The following is a 21,132-nucleotide window of genomic DNA, read 5'->3' as shown; positions in this document are numbered from 1 at the left end:
GGCAAGTCATTGGCTAAGAGGCTTCTAGGACTTCTGTGTCAGGCAGACAGGAGAGTGACGTGGTGTTTTAGGCCAAGCCCAGAAACCACTATGGCTCCGACTCCTGGTACATCTGTGTACATCTGCCAGGTCTTAATAGGAATAAGCAAGATGGCAAAAAAAAAAAATCCACCAAGTCTTTGATGGCACGATGGAGCTGCTACCATATTGCTTATACCTATCCAGACCCTTCAGATCTGTTTGTGTATAGGGTGAATGAGCTAGGGATTGTTTTAGACAGGGCCCTGGTGTGTAACCCTGCATCTGGGGCCCTGCTGCCCTGCTGCATCTTGGGAGAATGTGAACCTTGCTTATTATGAATGAAGATCTGAGCAATACTTCAAGTGTTGCGGTCAGCATATTGCTTAACTAAACAACAACAACAAAAAAACAGCATTTGGTCGCTAGGTGGAAGTTCTCTGCGAAAGTGGACAGATTATGTGCATATCATCCCAATGTATATCATCTTTATTACCATGGGAACATACTTGGTTATTTTTCCTTTTTTGGTGGGCGTGAGCGTGTGTGCTGTCGCTTAGACGACATCAGCGTTTTGTTTTCCTCTAAGAGGATTGTTGCTCATTTGTGAGCTTTTGTTAAATGGGACATGTGAGGAAGTGGTTGAAATATTTATGGTTTATGTTGGTTGCATCTTTTTAACTCCTGTTTAACTCAGATGGCTTTTGAGATTTTGAATTGTACTAATTTACATTGTTTACCATGATGTAGTGGATTCAAGACACTACCTAGAGAGAAAAATTAAAATAAAAATAAAAACATTACATAAAATGTTTGTATTTTCGCATTGTTTATCTATTCAAATGGGAAAAATGGGGTTTAATCAGAGCATTTTATACTAATGTACTTGCCAGCACAGCTAATCAGACAAAAATCTCTATTGACAAATCCCCCTTCTCTAAGCTACATTTGTCGTGAACATTTTTTAATTAAAGTTGAGACTTTTAGCTGTCTCTAGGTTCAATTTCTCATAAGTAAAAAAAAAAAAAGGCATCTCCATTCAAGGCATCCCTTACAGTTGGTCATGGTCACCCTGGTTGTTTGTCTAGCGCTGAAACGCTCCCGTTCCTTTTCAGTCATAATTCATGAATGTGCTGAAATGAGCTTGTGCTGAAATGACCATTAAAACTCTCCCGACACAGGGTGCTGTGCTCTGGGGGGTAACTGGAGCCCTACTCCCCCTTGACCCAGTTTTAGGGAACCATTCCAGGCATCCGCTGTCAGGGTGCAGCATGAGTGCACTGCTTCAACAGGGAGCCAGGTTTTCCCCAGTGTGCAGAGTCCACGCTGAGCTTACCAATATTCCTGAATATGTTAGCAGGAGGATGTTATAGTTAGCAGATACCTACACCAGCAGGCAATCACTGTCGCACTTAAGGGAAAAAAAGTGTACACACACACACGATCAAGGCCCCCCCAGAGGACCAAACCACAGACCATGTTATCCTGGATTGCCCGGTGTACCACCCACCCAACGGGATGCACGGTATGTCGGTATTAGATGACAAGACGATGACGTGGCTTCTGGATGGGTGTCCAGAAATATAGCCCGGGTGAGCCCCTCAACCAGGTCTCGGGGTGGTAAAAGGGTAGCCCCTCGGCCCCGAGCCTGGTGGAGTGGAAACAACAACCCATACGCCGAAGAAGAAAGGCCCCCCCCCCCCATCATCCCCTAAAACAAATTTTGTTTTACATTACATTGAGATTGATCTTGGATGATATACCTTGTCTATTATGGTTGGATAAATACATTGCTTTATTCCTGTACAAGGCCTCAAGCCAAAGAGACAGATATGAATATCATAACAAACGTGTTCAGCAAAGTTATCATGAGTCCAACTTCGGTTAGTGTCTTTGGTGTGGGGGGTTAAGTGAGGCAAAGATGATCTAATGGGCCTACTGTACACCTCGCACTGTACCTTCTCAGAAGCTATCCTGCCATCTAGTGGAAAGTAGTATAATTGAATTAAGCTGGTCTTCAACAAATGAACTGACAGTGAACACAGTCACAAGAGAAAGATGCAATTCCATACATTTGTTTCATTTGTCACTTTATTTTCGACTGCACAGTTCATCCTAGCCTACTATCTGATGGTCATAGTATAAACATACATAAAACGCCGTCTATAAGGTCCCTCGATGAGCTTCAGACGAAAGGTGCGCTTTAGCTGAAGGGGGGATAGAGGCGGGGGGGGTGAAGGGGGACAAAAGGACATTTTGGAACGTAGTTTCCATTTGAAGTCTTTCTGCGTCTGAATTTGTGTGAAATTGAAGACTTGTATGCTTTCATAATCACAGCTATATGTGCATTTCCTCCATAGCTCATTGAGAGGCTTTATAGACAGTGCTTGAAGTATGACTGTGACACGGTTAGAGAGAGACTAATCCATGTTATCTTGGTCCCCAGTGGTTCATGGTGCTAACAGAGTTTATATGGTATACAGGTTGATCTAGCTATTCCAGTGGTCTCCAATCCTGGTCCTGGACAGCCTATAGGTTTGGAAGGTTTTAACTCTAGTCCAGCACTAAAACACATTACTCAACTCTAAAGACCTTGATTGACGTAATGATATCTAATGCTAGGATAGAGCAGACCAAGACAAGGGCTAGTGGCCACCAATCTATTGCCATGACGATATAGTAAAGCGAAAGCGAATGGGATAGAAGGTGATCGATACAAATACACCAGGGTCAGGTTGAACTGGGCTGAGCAGGGCTTGACTGGACTCTGGGCCACAAAGCCCTATCAAGAAAACAGGCCTCCTGGGCTGAAGTTGACCAAACTAGGACCTTAGTTGCAGGGGCGATAGCTTAGAACAAGCAAGGAGACAGCGAAGGGCAGTAGCTGTTGCAAAGTTCCCCATTTGGGGTAAATCTTTCTCAAAGAGTTCATGATGCATGAGGATCTGTCCCATTGATCCTCATCTTCTTTTTCCTCCTCTTTCTATCGCTCCACAATCATCTTCCATATTTCTCTCACACGTTTCCTCTTTCTATCGCTCCACAATCATCTTCCATATTTCTCTCACACGTTTCCTCTTGCTGTCATCTATGTGGGCCGAGGTTGACTGCGTATCTTTGCTCTAAGAGAAGACCGGAACAGAAAATATCAGATTAAATGAAGGGGAGAGACTGAGGAAAAAGACAGATTCACAGTAAAAGAGTGGGGAAATATGAAAGAAAAGAAACATACTGTAATGTTTTGAGTGTTACTTAAGACTGAATGTATGTAACATGCATGTATATGGAACAGATACAGCCTTGACAGTATTCACACCACTTGCACAATATTCACATTGTGTTGGCTATAGGCCTGGAATTCAAATAAAAAGTGTTCTACCCACTGATCTACCCAGTGTACTGGACACATATGGACATGTATTTTACCCCTTGGTTGTGGAAGTCCTACAGTTAGCCTAGCTCAAATGCAAGTCTATCTCTCCATGAACGAATAATAGTTAACAACATTTTGCAAATGAATACCTTTGTGTCATAGGGGGTGCGACAGCAAATAAGGTAATAATGATGCTATAAGTTGACTTTCTTTTTCTTATCTTAAATGAATTTGGCACCATATGAAAATGGGACAGACAGGGGTGAATACTTTTGCAAGGTAGTATTTGGTTCAATAATATTCTTAACCAATATTGGCCCTCTACAGGCATATGTATCGGTACATTTTCAAACCTAAAACAAAACAGATAGCGTCGGAGTGGAATGGGATGGGAACAAGAAACGGTTCAAAAATGCTCTTAAAAGACCCTGTTTAAATTTTAAAGCAGCATTTACAGCATTTATAATTCATAGTGGCATCAGACTCAAAAACCCAATATTGGTTGGGCTCCAACAAAGTACCTGAGGGTCTTCTCAGAGCTTCCCTGTCGGCCACTGGCCTGGGACGGGCTTTTGATCTGAGCCTCCAGTCTGGAGTAGATTCCCCCCCCCGCATGCTGTAACAACCACAACCACACACATTATAATGACCATAACCACAAACATGACCACAGTTCATACAAGCACAAGCTCACAGAAGCCACAAATGATACATCACTAACACAGATTACACTAACACAAGTGTCTCAAACCAAACCAATGTCAGTCTTACCAACCTCATGGGGGGACATTTCCAAGTATTGACATTTCTGCATGGAGCAATTTAGACTATTCCAAAATAGACAGTCTACAGAAAAACAGTTAATTCCTTTGCCATGTAGATTACAGTTCCGCTTTTGACAGCAAAGGTAAAACAAAATCCACATAGACATCTAGTATAGAGAGGGTGCGATGATGTCATCAAGAGTGGACACTCACGCCACACACCTCTTTTATGTCTTTGGACTTGCTTTGCTCCTGATCCCCAAATCTCATTTTAGTGAGATGACCAATAATATCCACCATACGTCGCTGGTCTGGGACAGAGAGGGGGAGAGAAGAGAAGAGGACATGGGAGGTGAAGGAGAGAGAAGAAGAAATAGGGAGAAGAAAATAGTTCAATAAATAAAACACGAAATAGTGAACGTAAAGTAAAGTAAGAACAACTGCAGTATCGCACACAAGCACACACGCCACACCGACATTACCTTCTTCTCTTTGGGCATCTTGGTTGTAGCGCATAGAGCGAGAGCTGTCCCATTTGCTCTTCTGGGCACTCACTCTGGAAAGGCACAGTTCCAATTACCTCAGTAATTCAAATATGACACATTCTAACACGTTAACATTTTTTGCCCACAAAGTGAATTGAACTGAAAATGAACTGAAATGAATCCTCATGCGTAATGACAGCAACTTTCTATTGATGAATAACATTTCAAAAGGAAATTCGCTGAGTATTGAGTAAAATTGTAATGTTGACCAACCAATGAATAAAGGCAGCCGCATGATAACCAAGACGGACACCAAATAAGATTGGTGTTATGAGAGATGCAGACTCAAGATCTTTGTGCACACTATACAATAGAGTATACAGTATAGTTGAACTCACGTGAATGGTGTGTTGTCTCGTGAAGGTGTCTGTAAGAATGAAATAGGCATTAAAAAAAAAAAACTGCAGTTATTATATCCAAGGGAAGCACAATCATCTCATATGTCCACTACAGAATGATGCTCACTTTCTCTGCTGTTTTGTCTTTGCGCTGAAAGTTGGGAGAGGACACCTGCTTCTTCAGAGGTTTGCTCGACTTCTTTGCCTTCTTAGCAGCTGGAATAAGGCAAACAACAACGTTGAAGCGTAGTTCCGTATTCCGTAGTTTCCGTAAGAAAAGTCAGAACATTTTGATTGGTTGCCAATCAAAAGACTAGAACGTGTCACATATCTCCCCTAACCCTGCCGCCTCCATCCCCCCCATGACATTGCTGTGTTAATTGTTCCCTGTTCGTTAACTCTGTGTTCTATGTGCTCATGTTATCTGTTGCTTGTTGTTTCTGTGTTTTCCCATATTGTCAGTGTCTTTGAGCCCCGGAGCGCTATATAAACACAATGAATTATTATTATTATTATTACATATGTGGATAGGTAAAAGCAAAATGGTGTTGGCTCCACCTAGCCTTCAAGTTGGGATAAAGTGCATTGACACCATTTTGTTTTCTTGACACCATTCCTTCAGATCTGCACACTGAAGGGGTACATTAATTGCTAGAAGCTACTGGTCTGGATCAGTCCATAACCTTGCTTCTTGGAAACTTCCTCCTCATCCCCGACCTCATCCTCTGTGACCTCTGACCCCGTGGTGTACTCATCCTCCTCAGACAGAAGGGACTGCTGCCTCTGCCAAGGGTCAAAGTGCAAGTTAGGGGTTCTGATGGTTGGTTAGGGGATAGGGGGGGTTAGGGTCATTTCAATATTTTTATTCAATTATGTTTTATCAAAGTTACACCAACACTGCATACATTATTCTAAAAACCATTTGCAGTGTGCTTGAACAGTCATAATGCACAGAATTGTATTGTATTTGTAAAGCATCTGTATGAAATGTGCTATATAAATAACGTTTGATTTGAAAAAATTTAATAAAACTTTGACCCTACCAGTTGTAGGCTCCAGTTCTTCAACAGGGAAAACTGCAAATAAGAGACACAGTGAGAGACCCTTTCTGTCATTGTCTTTTTAAACAATCTTTGCTTATATAGTGTTGTTTATTACATTGTTGTTGTTTTTTATTATATTGTTGTCTGTGTCTTTAAGTCAATTTCCTATATGTGCGAATATAGTTATAAAAAGAATTCTGATTCTGAGAGAGAGTGAGTGAGTGAGTGAGTGAGTGAGAGAGTGAGTGAGTGAGTGAGTGAGTGAGTGAGTGAGTGAGAGAGGGATACTCACAGTACTGCCCTCTCCCAGTAGTCCAGGCTCCAGGAGGATGTCACAGTCCAGCACCCGCTCCCCACTGAGAGGAGACTCGACAGGCCTTTCATCATTCACACACACACACACACACACACACACACACACACACACACACACACACACACACACACACACACACATCAACACACACTATACTCCACATATACACAGAGACAACTCTTACAACATACACTAACACACACACTCACCCCTCTAATGGTGGTGTGTTGGAAACACAGACTGCGTCTCTGTGCAGTAGGAGGTCGTTGAGCAGTCTGATCTGGTGGTCCCCGCAGTCTCCATTGTCTGACGTACTCACTATGTGGTCCCTCATCGTACAGCCCTACACACAAACACACACACACACACACACACACACAATTTTTTAATAATATGTAATGGCTAAGGTATGCAGTGTGTAACAAATGCATCGTGTGGAATGTGTGTGCTATCTATTCACAACAACTGTGTGTGTGCGTGTCAGTGTGTGTGTATGTGTGTGTGTGTGTGTGTGTGTGTGTGTGTGTGTAAATCCCACCTTGGGTATACCAGCTGGGTCGAAGCGGAGGACCCTCTGGTTACAGCAGGGGTAGACGCCCATCCCGTGCCAGCCCTGCTCTGCCCCCATCCCTGGGTACATCACACCCTCAGGGTGGTACCGACACTGGGACAGCTCTGCACAAACAAACACCTACCCAGACACACACACACACACACACACACAAATACAAGTTTTAAATAACTCTTAATGCATACAAATGCAAAAATATAGAACATACAGTGGGGGTGCAAAAATGTGGGCACCCCTGGTTTAAATGTCTGTTACAATTAATCTTGTGAAATGCTACAAAGTTAAACATTTCTGGCAAATGTTAAAGCAAAGTTTTTTAAATGATGATTAAATGATGATGTGCAAATGTTTGGGAACCCTTTTGGATTATTCTTTGTTACCTTTTGAGAAGATGATTACTAAGGCCCAGACCAAGGTGATTTACTCGTTAGAGCTTCAATGAGGTGAATATAATTCCAGTGTGCCTTCTAAAGTACCCGACTGCGGTGGTGTTAAAAACCATGGGTTCCTCTAAACAGTTGTCTAAGGATGATGCAAAAAAGAGTAGCAGACACCGGTCTAGTTGTTCACAGGACAACAAAACAGTGTATGGATTGCTATGTTAGCAATAGTTGCCCGAGTAGGAGTTACAAAGTACTAGCTGATAGGGTTCCCAAAGGCCTGATAGGGTTCCCAAAGGCCTTTTTCCTTGTTTTATTATTTTGAAACTGTAAAAAGTAAATTTAAATCTTGCTTTAAAATGTGATGAAATGTGTAATGTTTAACTTTGTACCATTTAGAGGTTAGGTTTGCTTCTTTTCACTTAGATATTAATTGTAAAAGGCATTTTGACTAGGGGTGCCCACATTTTTGCACTCCACTGTATATTACATGATACACACATATTCATTGTGACCATGCACTGCTCCACACACACACACACACACACACACACACACACACACACACACACACACACACACACAAACACAAACACAAACACAAACACAAACACCTGTTGGCAGCGGGAGCAGGTGAGGTGGTTGACGGTGCCCCAGATCCTCCAGTAGACCAACACCCAGGACTTGAGCTCTTCGTACAGCCCGGTCACATACTCATGTACCTCCCAGGTCTTCTGCCTTGGGAGCGATTGTGTTTTTGGTGTTGAGGATAAATAAAAAAACAACAACCTGTTAACACACATGGCTATGACGGGTGTAATAAAAATGCTGAACAATCCGGTCCCTGCAGCCACTGAAAGTAAATAAAGGCCTAGAATATAGAAGCGGGGCTTTAGTGATTCTGACTTTGGTGTAGTTGAATACTATACCATGGCATCCTTAGTTTGAGGGTACCAAACGTTCAAAAAGACCAACATTCTGAAGCTCCCTGTGGAGGGATGTGCCTACCTCCAATGATCCAACTTTTGGGGGACTTTTTTTTTCTCACTAACACCATAGTTATGGACATTATGGAAGACAGTACCTTTGAATATTGTCTTCTAGCCTCTCGATCGATAAAGTCAAATGTATGTAGCATATACATGAACAATGTGGCTAGTCCAGTACCTTGTATGTGTATATGTGATGTCTCCCTGAGGGTCGATGTTAATTTTCCCCGGGACGCAGGAGATCTTTCTCTCCACGTCTTTGGTCAACAGCTTTAGACACAGACCACACCTGCGACAGGGGAGATGCAGAGTGACAGTCATACAACGTAGACAAGAACAGTGCGGTGTCAATGAACGCACACCTCTGGCTCTGAACTCACCTGGTCAGAGTCGACGCGTTCCCCTGGGAATCTAGGTTATCGTAGTTAGGATCAAAAAGACGCTCGATCTTCTTTTGAAACAGTTTACTAAGGAGGTGGAGGAAAAGACATGAGCATTGTAAACAAGTCATGTCGGGGATTGCTTCGTCTTGTTTTAAAACGACACATCGGTACCCGATCTGTTTCTCCAACTGCTTTGTTGATTACAACAAGTCTGGCTGAGATATGACACCCTCTCAAATGACACCCTACTCTCCCTTAAAATGCATAACGAGAGTCTCGTGAGACTTTTCAAAATAAGCCTGGATTTTCCTTTAGTGACGTTGATGGAATACCCCCCGGGCCCGCTTTGTACGTAGCCTTTTATCTCTTTCTTGGCTACCTTTTGAATTTGTCTTTTTTGTCCTTGACGTCATCGGCTTCGTTGTGGTTGAAGAGGTCTGCGATGCGAGCGGCCAGGCTACTGTTGATGCAGTTCATGTTGCAGGGGGTGGCCACGATAGCGGTCATGTGCTTGTGGCAGTATTGGATGCACTCTTCTACCTGAGAATGGTGGAAACAAACAGGGGTCAATTGATCAAAAACCCTTACTGCACTAAGAGCTTTATAGTCTGTTTAAAATCCTGAGTAATAGCAGTGTTTAGCTATGTATTATGGTGCCTCCCTAATGTGAAGCCCAGAAGCAGGGATGTGATGAGCATTTCACAGCACATATTCTACTATAATTAAACATTTTAAGAAATTAACCTTCAAATGTGCATTTAAGACTAAATAACAGCCCTAGTCTAAAGACCCCTTCTTTTCCCTCTTTATTTTTTAGGACAAGGCCACTTTTCATTAAATGGCTGATTAATTTGAGTTTCTTTGAGCACATCAGCACCCAACATAAAGTAGATTAATAATAATAATAATAATAATAATAATAATAATAATAATAATAATAATAGTTTTATTGCCATGCAATCAACTTGTCAGTCAATTGTTTGAATTTGGTATGTTATGCTCTAGGAAAGGGGTCGGCCATAGACGGCGACCCTGGAGCAATTAGGGGTTCCGTGCCTTGCTCAAGGACACCTCGACATGTAGCCAGCCGTGGTTCAAACCGGCGGACTGCAGACCTTGCGATCATTAGACGCCGGCTCTACCGCCTGAGCCACTGCCGCCCCCTTTATTAACAAAGCTTTATTGACATTCTTCTAACTGACAATATGTTTTAAATCAGTTTAGCTTGGCCTGCTCTCCTGCTTACAAAAGAAAACTTGGGGGCTTAAAAACACTTTATAACAAGGCAACTGAGCTCACGTCACAACACTTACTAACGTGTCCATCTTCAAGAATTCAGAGGAGATCAGGATTGAGATCACATTGCTGGGTTCTGTAACCGACAAACACCACATAACCAACCAACCACAAAACAAACTGCCAGAGACCAACAACACACTACCATTCAAGTCCAAATTTAAAAAACGGAGTTAAGAGGGCAACTGCTGGCCAATAGTTAATGAGAAATCTAGAAAACTATGGTGGAAAGGAAAGCGCTGTTGTCACTTTGGTGATTGAAACTACCACTGTTTTGTGGTTGAAATTGCAGTAACTTTAATGGCCGGTTTCACAAACAAGGCTTAAGGCTAATCCTAGATTAAAAAGCATCTTCAATGAAGATTTTACACTGAAAGTGTGATTTAGTCCAGAACTAGGATTAAGCCTTATCTGTGAAACCGGCCCTAAGTTTCTAAATTTAAATGTGACCTAGCAAGAAAACTAGTCATATCGTATGTCCTAAAATCACACTCACTTCATAGTATAAATTCAATATTACATAGGACAGCACATTGAAACCAATGAAGAAGGCTCAGACATCCAGGTGTGTATATCTATAGTTAGCCAAGTGATAACGCAGAGATGAATTAACACAGCTTGACGTCGTAGATGTTTTTTACCGAGTCTGGGTTTGTCATTGTTGCTGTCGGCAACGGCGTGTCTCTTAACGTAGTTCATGAGCCAGTCGAAGATCTGCACGTCGCAGTGCACAGAGATGTCCACCTCCTCCCAGCGCTGGGCGTCAGTAGACAGGTACTCTGCGAAGTAGCGCATCTCGTTTACCAGAAGGTCTCGCGGACACAGAAAGTCCTGCTTCAGGTTCTTGGCCTCGTCACACACATGGATGACCATGTTGGGTCTGGAAGCAGACACACAGATACACAGGTGTGCATGCGCATACACAAAGCCATCAATACACAATCAGGTAGTGATAACAACTTGTGTACAGACATCCGCTACATGCATCGACGAATGTTGATGTGAATACTGTAGGCATTCTATTCTTTATTATGACCCAATGATGCACATAGTACCCAACTGTACATAGCTCATAACTGTATATAGCCCATAACTGTACATACCTACAACACTACCTCTGCACATACTGTATATTGCATAGTCACCTATCACTACCATTCTTGTTCTATTTATGTCGTGCCCTTATATCACTATTTGCACTTTTGGCTGGATACTAAACTGCATTTCGTTGTAGAGTACAAGTACTCTGCGATGACAATAAATTTGAATCTAATCTAATCTAGTCTAGAGCCTCCTATCCTGTATTGAACTCACCCTTTCCCCTCCTGAGGTTTCTCTCCTTCCTCAACCAAAACCGAGCTCTCTTTTTCCACCGTACAACCGTTTCCTGAAGGGGTCACTGTCAGGCCTGGGGATAACCAATCAGACCAGAGGAGTCGTAGCAAGGTTATGAAAGGGTTCAAATCTACTAATTGCATTAATACAAATGAATGAAAAACATTCAACCTCTGAAGGAGTTTCAGGCTATGGGATTCCCTAAAAAACATGGTATTTCACCAGCAAACTAGCTCCACCAGTGGCGGACTCAGGCTGTTTGAAGAGAAGGGGCGAAAAGAAAAAAAGGGCACCTACTGCACAACATGGGACCCCATCAGTGCACATGGTCAGGTTTAGACCATTGGAAGGGCAGCCAATAGGGCACATCCTCTAATTTTGCCACTCAAAAGGGCACTTTAGTGCGACGTTTTTCAACTGTGGGGGCACATGGTCAAATTTAGACCATTGGAGGGGCACCAATAGGGCACGTCCTCTCATTTTTGCCACTCAAAAGGGCACTTAAGCAAAACGTTTTTCAACCGTGGGGGCACCAGGAGGGGCGGTCGCCCCCCCTGCCCCCCCCCCCCCCCCCCCTGAGTCCGCCAGTGAGCTCCACTATACACAGTAACGGTAATATCCAACCTTACCTGTTAGTGAGCTGTTGCACTGATTGGTCTGTGTCTTCACAAACTCTCCAGTGACGTCCAATAGCGTTGCTTTGATGTAGGTGGACAGGGCGTCAGAAGAGGAGGAGCTTCCTAGCGTGATACATTGGTTGTCCAAGTAGGGGAAACTCCCTGTGCTCTTCAACTCCTTGAACCTCCTTGCACACTGTGGGTATCCATGGCAACAACATCCCAATCATGACCAACAATTAGTTTCTAATGTGGTGGGCCCAAGCAGCCCTCAATTCACTGTATAATATGTATAAGCTTTAAATACTTTGGCTCTGATATATGGAGATCTTTAGTCAGGTGGCCGGAAATTACATATTGATGACTCAGAGAGAAGGTTGAATCGTAATCATTGTATCAGGCAGATCTGGGTTACATTCTCTTGTACAGATGTTTCCAAGGCAGCATGCTCTGTTAAGTCCAAGCTTCAAGCAAGGCTGCGACATAGAAGATGCCGAGCATGGCTGCGACATAGGGGATGCCGAGCAAAGTACTGATGGAAGTAACAGCTTATATACTTGTTCTCAGAGAGGGAATAGCTTTACCTCGTAACTTACAATACTGACATTAGTTCCCATACATGGCTCTATCCTGTGTCCATGCTGTTCTACCCTGCTGACCACTGGGCAAGGCTCCTATGTCCTTAGAGTTCAACTGGTCTCACTGTTACTTGATATGGTATATGCCTGCTCCTAAGGATGTGTTGTTTACTACTGAGAGTGGTCAGTTTAAAGTATGTTTACGGTTAAACAATGAGTATTGCAATATTTGATAAGCACACAAAATTGGCATAAAGTCACACAAAAATGCATCATATCAGGCTCCTAGGGAACCAATTAATCCAGCGCCAATGAGCCCACAATGCAAGAACATCTAAGGGGGATTAACCTTTTAGATCTTGTCCTCCAATACGTTTTGAGAAGGAACCGAGAATAGTGGACAGACTATTGGAGGACGCAGCATTGACCTCGTATTCAGCGCAATTTTTTTATTGTAGGTCCCTGGCTCTTATTGTTTTATTGTCTTTAGTCCTTTTATCTTCTCTTTTAACTTTACCATATATTGTATTGCATTGTATTGTGTGCATTGTGCATCTTATTTATTTCCTGCATTTTATCTATTTTACAACTGTGAAGCACTTTGGTTCAGCACTGCTGTATGTAAACGTGCTATATAAATAAAGCTGACTTGACTTGACTAGTGCCAAGGCCTTCACAACAGCGCCCCCTAACGCCTATCCAGGGTATTATAGTTCAGTGGCTCATAACAGAAAAATTCCTGGATTCTATGACAACATCATGTCAACAATCCAGCTGGATTAGTATGGGGAACTGAAAGCTGTGGTGTGTACTACAACAATGACACTTGAATAAAGAGGGAAAATGGATACTATGTTGTGTTTTGTGTCCAGACTTGCCTCTGTTCTGCCAATTGGCCAGATCGTCATTGTAAATGAGAATTGGTTCTCAACTGACCTATCTGGTTAAATAAAACATGTAAAATAATAAATACCTCCTTGGGTGTGAAGCCAGGGACCAGCTTGGCCACGTTGTCCCAGTTGACAGGCTGCGGTCCCCCCCACAGAGACCCCAGCACCAGGTCCAGCACCAGCACGGTGTTGTTGTCATAGGGGGAGTTATTGTTGTCTGAGCTGAAGCGACTCATTTCTGTAGGGTGACAAATATAATTCTGTATAATATAATTCCGATATTTTTACAAATATATGGACTATAATATTGGCATTTTTCAAATTCAGCGATCTAGCTGTAACGTTACTAAAACAATATGTGAGCAACAAGGAGTGCTGCATATTTTATTTCGGCTACTAAAATAATAAATAAATGTTTTATTTAGGCTACTTCGACTATCTTCCTCTTCAAGCATCCCTCCTCCTGTGTTAGATAAACATTTCATTTTGGGAGTGATCGCCCCCATAGCTCGCTAGAACAGCTGATCTGCACTGCAATGCATCACTACCAGCACAACAACCCTGGTTAGTGTAGGTTAGGTTAGTCTGTTATATAATATATGATTATATAGGGTGGGCTAACGTTACCTGAAACCTTGCCTGCAGTAATCTGGATCGCACTGTTCCTTCTTCTGCAGTGAGGTTGAACGGATATGGTACTGGTATACTAACTCCACTTACACTAGTTGTAGTTACACTAGTGTCCTACAGGGGGCGCACTGGTAGTTACACTAGTGTCCTCCAGGGGGCGCTGACAGATCGCAGCATCCCCAACCTTGGATATGTGTCAAGTGTAATGTTTTTGTTATGACCCTACTTACCTTGCCTAGCTAGGAGGACCACTGGAATAGGATGCCTGCCCAGGCCTTGACTAACCAGGGGAGGAGTTCAGGGAGCATCATCAACTGCTGGTTGCACATCCCTGGTCAATGTGATCCCTCTTTAACCTTTGCACTACTGATGCTTACAATACTACCTTTACACATACTGTATTTTGCACATTGCACATACTCTCTTTGATATAGCCTCGCCTTCTTTTTATACATCTGCCCATTACATACTCTGTACATAAGCTACCTTAACTGTATAGCTCATAACTGTACCTCTAAACTACCGTACGTGCCTAACTGTACCTATCACTGTCATGTTTTTTGTATATCATGTTCTTATATCACTATTTGCACTTTGCATTTCGCTGTATAGTACGTGTAATCTCTTTTATGACAATAAAGTTTAATCTGAGAAACCAATCCTCCTCACAGAAACCCAAGTTAATTAATGCATTATAAAAGGCTTAACGTTTTAAAAGTCTGAATAGTATTAATAACTTTGAATGGAAGATATTTAAGTGGAGTCAGTCGACATATGTTTAAGTTATCAAGTGTAACATATGAAAAAGTGGCCATTTATATGTCCTCATCCAGACCGAATGGCCATAGATTTCAGGCATATTCGTGTACAGCTCAAAAAGTATAATGACATCAAACTTTTATTACATTTCTTAAGCACGGCATTTCGGCCAGCTGTTTTTTTCTGTGGACACTGTACCGTTTTATCTCACAATCTTTCTTCAACAATTTCAGTGCATAAGTTACATTTATTGTTAGCTTAGTAAACACCACTGTCATCAACCATTACCAGTATGACCACATCAACCAGCTTATCCTCACTAACAGCATGGCTAGACAACATTTAGCTGGTTGACCAGCTTGACCATAGAACATTCAGATGGTCTACCCGTTTGACCAGCCCACATTCAGCTGGCCGACCATCTCACCACCTGGTTGACAGAAAGCACAATCAGCACTGACCACCATATCTTTCAAAAGAAACTGGGAGTGGGAGGGAGTCCTGATGGGAAAACAGGATAACTGACCCCATCGCTGACATACAGTTCCAATCACTGTCAAAGGTGACAGAGGGATGATCACTTGTTAAACCAGGGTGCATTCCAATTCTCTGAAAAGGTTCAGGAAATCCTGGGAGAAGATCTAAACCAAACCCACTACAGGTTTCTCTAATATATCAGTGCAAAAGCAGGTGCAGCGATAGAAAAACAAGAACTCTTAAGAACTCATTTATGCTTGATATCTTTGACATTTATAAGAAATTCATCATATGTATTGACTTTAAAATGTCAAACTGTACACAACCAAATTATTGCCTAACTTAACCATTATTAACAATCAAAACATGCCTTTCCATTGGAACCAATTTTGAATATACCAGTAGTATTAGTGTTAGAACGTATTTAGATGATCAAACTCGTGACATCTGTGACGAGGCATTTATGGCTTTGTCCTGTCAAACATGCTGCAATTTGCACAGGTCCCCAGTATTTACATTAACCGTTTTTAACTCAATCTTAAAAACATGTACATCATTAACATTAAAATATTCATAGGGTAGAACAAAGTGTGTTGATCATTGACGAGGCCGTTATAGGAAAAAAACATAATTTATGTACCACTGACATACCTATAATAAATGAATTCATCCCATGTATAACATGATTATTAGCTGTTTTGTTATACGTAGATGCGTGTTGAATAATACTGCCTAGAGTACTAATCAAGCCGCAACCATCGCATTTTGCAAAGACTTCCTCAGACATTTTGAGATTGGAATGTTCAAATGCTCGGATAAACCGTCTTTTCAGTCGCTCCCAGAGCACTGCTCTGAATTTTCCAACGGGGACGCTCTGAGCCCTCTGAATTTCCAAATGAGCAGAGAGCATCCCGGTTGCTCAGAGCGTATTTACAAACGCACCCTTTCGGTTGAACAAAGTGTTACACTAAATTGAGCCCTCTAGCGAAAGCAGGATGATTGTCATACCTTGTAAATCCTGAGCCATTCTTCTTCACCCCAATGGTGACATTACAAATACAATAACCAGATGGCAGAGCAACTAGACAATCTTGTCGACAGGGCAACCAAGTAAGTTAGAAGCTTGCAAAACGTGATTGTGATTCTTAAAAAACAAAAACAAAAATAATAATAATACTTTGAACTGTCGGTGGGTGAAGAATAGTATTTCAGGATTACAACAAGATATAGCAATTCGAGATTGATAAAACTGGTGGACTCAAGACCAGTAATACACAGGGTAGGTGAAAAGTGTCTTCCTTGGTGGGTACTCAAGACTCTCTACAAGATGCAATCCCATGTAGTCCATCTTTCTAGATTAAATTAACTGTATAGGTCTACTCAACTCACGTAATTCTTAACACAAATATGACCCAATCTAGATAACTGATACAGATAATCTCTGAGTTAATAGATAAATACAACAAATGAATGACATTCAGTGACCGAATCTTAGCAGGTGTTAGATTTCAGCATCCCTCCATCCCATGTGACTTCCCTCTGTGTGTGTTGTTTGTTGCCATTGATTCCAATGGCTGGACATCACTTGCCATACTGGTAATGGATAGTTAAGTCAGACTTAACAGCTCAGCTAAAGGCTATAGGGCCGGTTTCACTGACAAGGCTTACGCCTAGTCCTCAACTAAATCACACTTTCGATGTAAAATCTCCATTGAAGATGCTTCTTAGTCTAGAATTAGGCTTAAGCCTTGTCTGTGAAACCGGCTCATAAAGCCTCAAGAGATGCGTGCGCACACACACGAGCGCGCACACACACACGCACACACACATATATATATATATATATATAAGTAAATATATAGGTAAATCTCACAGGTCAATCTTCTCTGGTATGGTCAGCACTGTGCTTGAGGCTGTAGTGGTGTTGGGAGGCCCCAGGCTATAGGGTGCTGGTGTTTCTCTGTAAACTGACTCAAGCAGCTCCTCCGAGGCAGCTTGTGGAGGGACCGAGCCTAGGCCTAGACTTGGGTTGTAGCCCGGGGCCAAAGATGGCACTAGTCCTGTGGCCATGGCTGCCTGAGGGGCTTGGAGGCTCTGCGGGTTCCCTTGCTGAGCCTGGGCCAGCCTTTCCAGCTCAGCGTGCTTCCTCCCTCTCCTCTTGCCAAGGACCTTCACATAGTTGGCCGGGACAAGACCTGTAGTCTGGCCATCCACACTGCCTAGTAGCCAACCGCGGACCCGTGGCTGTTGCTCTGTGCACAAGGAGAAGGGAACGAGCTTGTTTTATTAAGGGAAAAACATTAAAGCATGACATGTGAGAAAGCTAGTAGGCAGGTCAACAAATCAACACCCACCCAAAAAATATTCTAGGATTGCAAATCAAAAAATGTAAACATAACTAGAGAACTCCGACATATCAGTGTTTTGTGAGCATGCAGCAATTGAGACAGGGATGTAGATGTTTTGTGCATTCCAGTGTGTCGCATTTCAGTTTTGCTTCGCAAAAATGTTATCTTCTTTTCATTTAAACATGAACAAAAATAGTTTGTTAACATCTAGTTTATTATTTTTACAGAATGCTTAAATTGCCTAAGAGGGTCTTAACTATTGGTTGAAACCGCAAACTCTTTATTTTCTTCGACTCTGTTTCTGTGAGGCTCTGGTTTCAGAGTCAGACGGTCTCTCACCTTTAGGGGCCAGATTGAGCATGTCTCCTGCCTGCATGGAGATCTCCTCCTCAGAAGCAGCCGCGAAGTCGTACTCGGACCGAGCGACCACATGGTCGTCCTCTCCGTTGGCCCAGTTGGTGGCTGCCCGGAGAGAAACACAACAGTAACCCGGTTAAGCATCTTCACATCTGAGATAGATTGAACAGAATAGCTCTCACTATACCTAAAGTAACGATTAATCTATAGCGTTCGAACAGATAGTCCACTACAAATTAAAACTTGGGTCCGATTTTTTTCCAGAACTAAAAAGTAGTCTAATGTCTAAAATGCCATCATTATGTTAGATCCAGCTACATGTCCCAACCCTAAATGAGTAGAGAAGATATGCAGCAAACTAAATCTTTGGAATCAGACGGTGTTCATCTTTCCCATTCATACTCAGATGGCAGAGCAACTAGACAATCTTGTCGACAGGGCAACCAAGTAAGTTAGAAGCTTGCTAAACGTGATTGTGATTCTTAAAAAAATAAAATAATAATTGAACTGTCGGTGGGTGAAGAATAGTATTTCAGGATTACAACAAGCTATAGCAATTCGAGATCGATAAAACTGGTGGACTCAAGACCAGTAATACACAGGGTAGGTGAAAAGTGTCTTCCTTGGTGGGTACTCAGACTCTCTACAAGATGCAATCCCATGTAGTCCATCTTTCTAGATTAAATTAACTGTATAGGTCTACTCAACTCACTTAATTCTTAACACAAATATGACCCAATCTAGATAACTGATACAGATAATCTCTTGAGTTAATAGATAAATACAACAAATGAAGAACAGGTCTCACCGGTCTCTTCGGGAACCTCGGCAGAGCTCAACAGCCTCCAGATCAGATATGGCCCCCCGAGAACTACTGCCAAAAACAAGAAGATAGGCCAAGACTTGACCGTGCCGGCTCTAGGGTCCTCCATTCCGGCTCCGACCCCTCTAGCTGCAGTGGTTGCGAGCGTGTCCCCTGCGCTGTCTGCCCACAAGTCTTCAGCCTCAGCATCCGGCCGTAGCCCCATCAGCCTCTGTATGCGGCGGTACAGGTAGCGCAGGGTGCGCACCAGCGCAAAGGCCGACAGGACCCGAGTAAAGTGCGTCCGCAGTCGAGTCAGGTGGTTGGCCACGTCTAGCACGGCACGGAAACTGTTATAAACGGCGGAGAAAGTAGCGTCCATCATCATGCTGACGGACGTGAAGGCCTGCACGATGCTCTCGATGGACTGGAAGGCTCCTCGGCTGCTCTCCTCCGCCTGCTGCACGAAGCGACTGGGCGCCACGTCTTCGGAAGGTGGAAATCGGCCGTAGCCGCTGTAGCCGCCCATGCCGTAGCTACTGCCATGCCCATAGCTATGAGGGCTGTAGCCCCCCCCATATATAGAGCTGCTCCCATAAGGACTGTAAGAGGTAGGGAAGGAGCTGTAGGACGGACGGAAGGACTGCTGCTGGACGGGGCGAGGGGGGAGCGGGGGTACCATGCGGGTCATTACCGGGGGGCCAGTGATGTTGGGGGGACCCACTGTTCCGAAGTCTGTGGACCTGGTGACAAAAGGGTTAAGAGACACACTGATGTTAGAGACGGATAATTTTGAACGTGTGTGTATAACTGACTACCGCATCTCTTTCCATCAATTCTAGCAGCTGAGGAAATTGACAAAATGATTTGTCCTGACATGAGCTGTTTTTAAAGCTAATTTCTGTGCAAACAAGATTAAAAGCTTTTAAGTAAAATTCATACGCTAACCATTAAAATCACACTTCTGGTGTTTGGAAAGCCAGAAATCCTGAGGTGGATTTTTGTCTAACTAGTTTGCAGTTGTACGACTGTGGGGCTGGGTTAGGGCCTGTACAGACAGTACAGACAAAAAGAACTTTGCAAGTGTATGCGAATGTGCCAATAGTAGTAGTAGTCTCTCTACCAAATTATGATATGGATTCGATGTAGCTAACGTTATTTAACTGCTACGAGAGAGTTACCAGTGTACACAGCCAGTTGAGAAGTTCCTCTAGAACATGTCTGGTTAGACAAGCTGACGTTGCTACTTATTCATCTTTCAATGATATAGCTACATCATAAATTAGTTAACAGATACTACCAATAAACAAAACTCTCGCGATAGGAGGGTGTAACTATAACGTCGTTGCGCATGCGCAATACCCAACATCAGAACTAGACCCTCCTAGGCCACAGACCAGCTAGCTACTAGCTAACGTTAACTAGACGGTACAGCCAGGTTCATGTTCTCGCAGTGTTAATTAAACAGCAACATAACAGTAAGCACACGTTGGTTTACCGATAGCTGACCGGAGCGCCCAGGCCTCCCGGGACACGACGCTCCCAGGGCTTAGGAGGAGGCTGCGAGGCCATGGTGAGAGAGGCTGCTGCGCTTCTGATGACTGACAGGAGAGTTGTTGTCATCCGGGTTCTTTAAGCTCCGCCCATCTAGTTCCGGTCAAATTATGGAGAAGATCAAAGATGAAAAGATGTGCATAATAGTGTTGTCACGATACCAATATTTTACCCTGCGATACTATACCAGCCCAAGTATCACGATACTGAGTAGTAGATACCGCGGCACTTTTGTAACACTTTTTATTTTTATGAACATGCAATGTATTTATACAAGTTACAATAACTTAATGAGTGGTGCATGAATAACACGCATTTAATGCATTACACTGTAACTCTACAGGTAAGTAAAAGTACTGAAACCGATATTTTTGTGAATAACATGTTTATTAATAAGTAGTTTGAAACATCAAACAGACCAACTGGCCTTTTGCAAGAGTATAGCAAAGTAGGTGTGTGCGTGTGTGTGTGTGTGTGTGTGTGTGTGTGTGTGTGTGTGTGTGTGTGTGTGTGTGTGTGTGTGTGTGTGTGTGTGTGTGTGTGTGTGTGTGTGTGTGTGTGTCTGTCTGTCTGTCTGTCTGTCTGTCTGTCTTTCTGTGTCTGTATGTCTGTCCGTCTGTGGGGTCTTTTTCACGAACTTGAAAAGTAAAAGCAAACACTGGCATATCAAAAAAATAGAGGGCTACTTCCAAACTGTAGCTCAAGACTTAACTCAACTTAAGAAAACTCAGTGGTTTTAATTTTCTAGTTAATGCCCACTGAGCTCGCA

General features: G+C 42.9%; 2 protein-coding genes across 2 annotated transcripts; both read right to left on the bottom strand.

The window, feature by feature from the left end:
* Positions 1 to 2,142: 2,142 nt before the first annotated feature.
* Positions 2,143 to 14,112, bottom strand: sanbr (SANT and BTB domain regulator of CSR). The gene is made up of 21 exons (XM_080549142.1): positions 14,064 to 14,112; positions 13,520 to 13,674; positions 11,981 to 12,164; positions 11,331 to 11,424; positions 10,658 to 10,896; positions 10,034 to 10,092; positions 9,100 to 9,260; positions 8,718 to 8,804; positions 8,516 to 8,626; positions 7,963 to 8,086; positions 6,936 to 7,088; positions 6,607 to 6,740; positions 6,374 to 6,458; positions 6,082 to 6,114; positions 5,722 to 5,821; positions 5,166 to 5,254; positions 5,039 to 5,067; positions 4,638 to 4,711; positions 4,378 to 4,466; positions 3,913 to 4,007; positions 2,143 to 3,140 (listed from the first exon to the last, which is right to left on the bottom strand). Exons 2-21 carry the CDS (start codon positions 13,670 to 13,672, stop codon positions 3,107 to 3,109), a joined length of 2,127 nt encoding a protein of 708 aa, XP_080405268.1. The 5' UTR covers positions 13,673 to 13,674; positions 14,064 to 14,112; the 3' UTR covers positions 2,143 to 3,106.
* A 3,002-nt stretch (positions 14,113 to 17,114) lies between these two features.
* On the bottom strand, positions 17,115 to 20,400 carry pex13 (peroxisomal biogenesis factor 13). The gene is made up of 4 exons (XM_080548875.1): positions 20,308 to 20,400; positions 18,816 to 19,552; positions 17,990 to 18,112; positions 17,115 to 17,554 (listed from the first exon to the last, which is right to left on the bottom strand). Exons 1-4 carry the CDS (start codon positions 20,379 to 20,381, stop codon positions 17,172 to 17,174), a joined length of 1,317 nt encoding a protein of 438 aa, XP_080405001.1. The 5' UTR covers positions 20,382 to 20,400; the 3' UTR covers positions 17,115 to 17,171.
* Between the last annotated feature and the right edge of the window lie 732 nt (positions 20,401 to 21,132).

The sequence above is a fragment of the Nansenia antarctica genome (assembly GCF_963989245.1).
Source record: "Nansenia antarctica genome assembly, chromosome: 19".
NCBI lineage: Eukaryota > Metazoa > Chordata > Actinopteri > Argentiniformes > Microstomatidae > Nansenia > Nansenia antarctica.
Note: the sequence above shows the minus strand (reverse complement) of the source record. Positions and strands in the feature narration are given on the sequence as shown.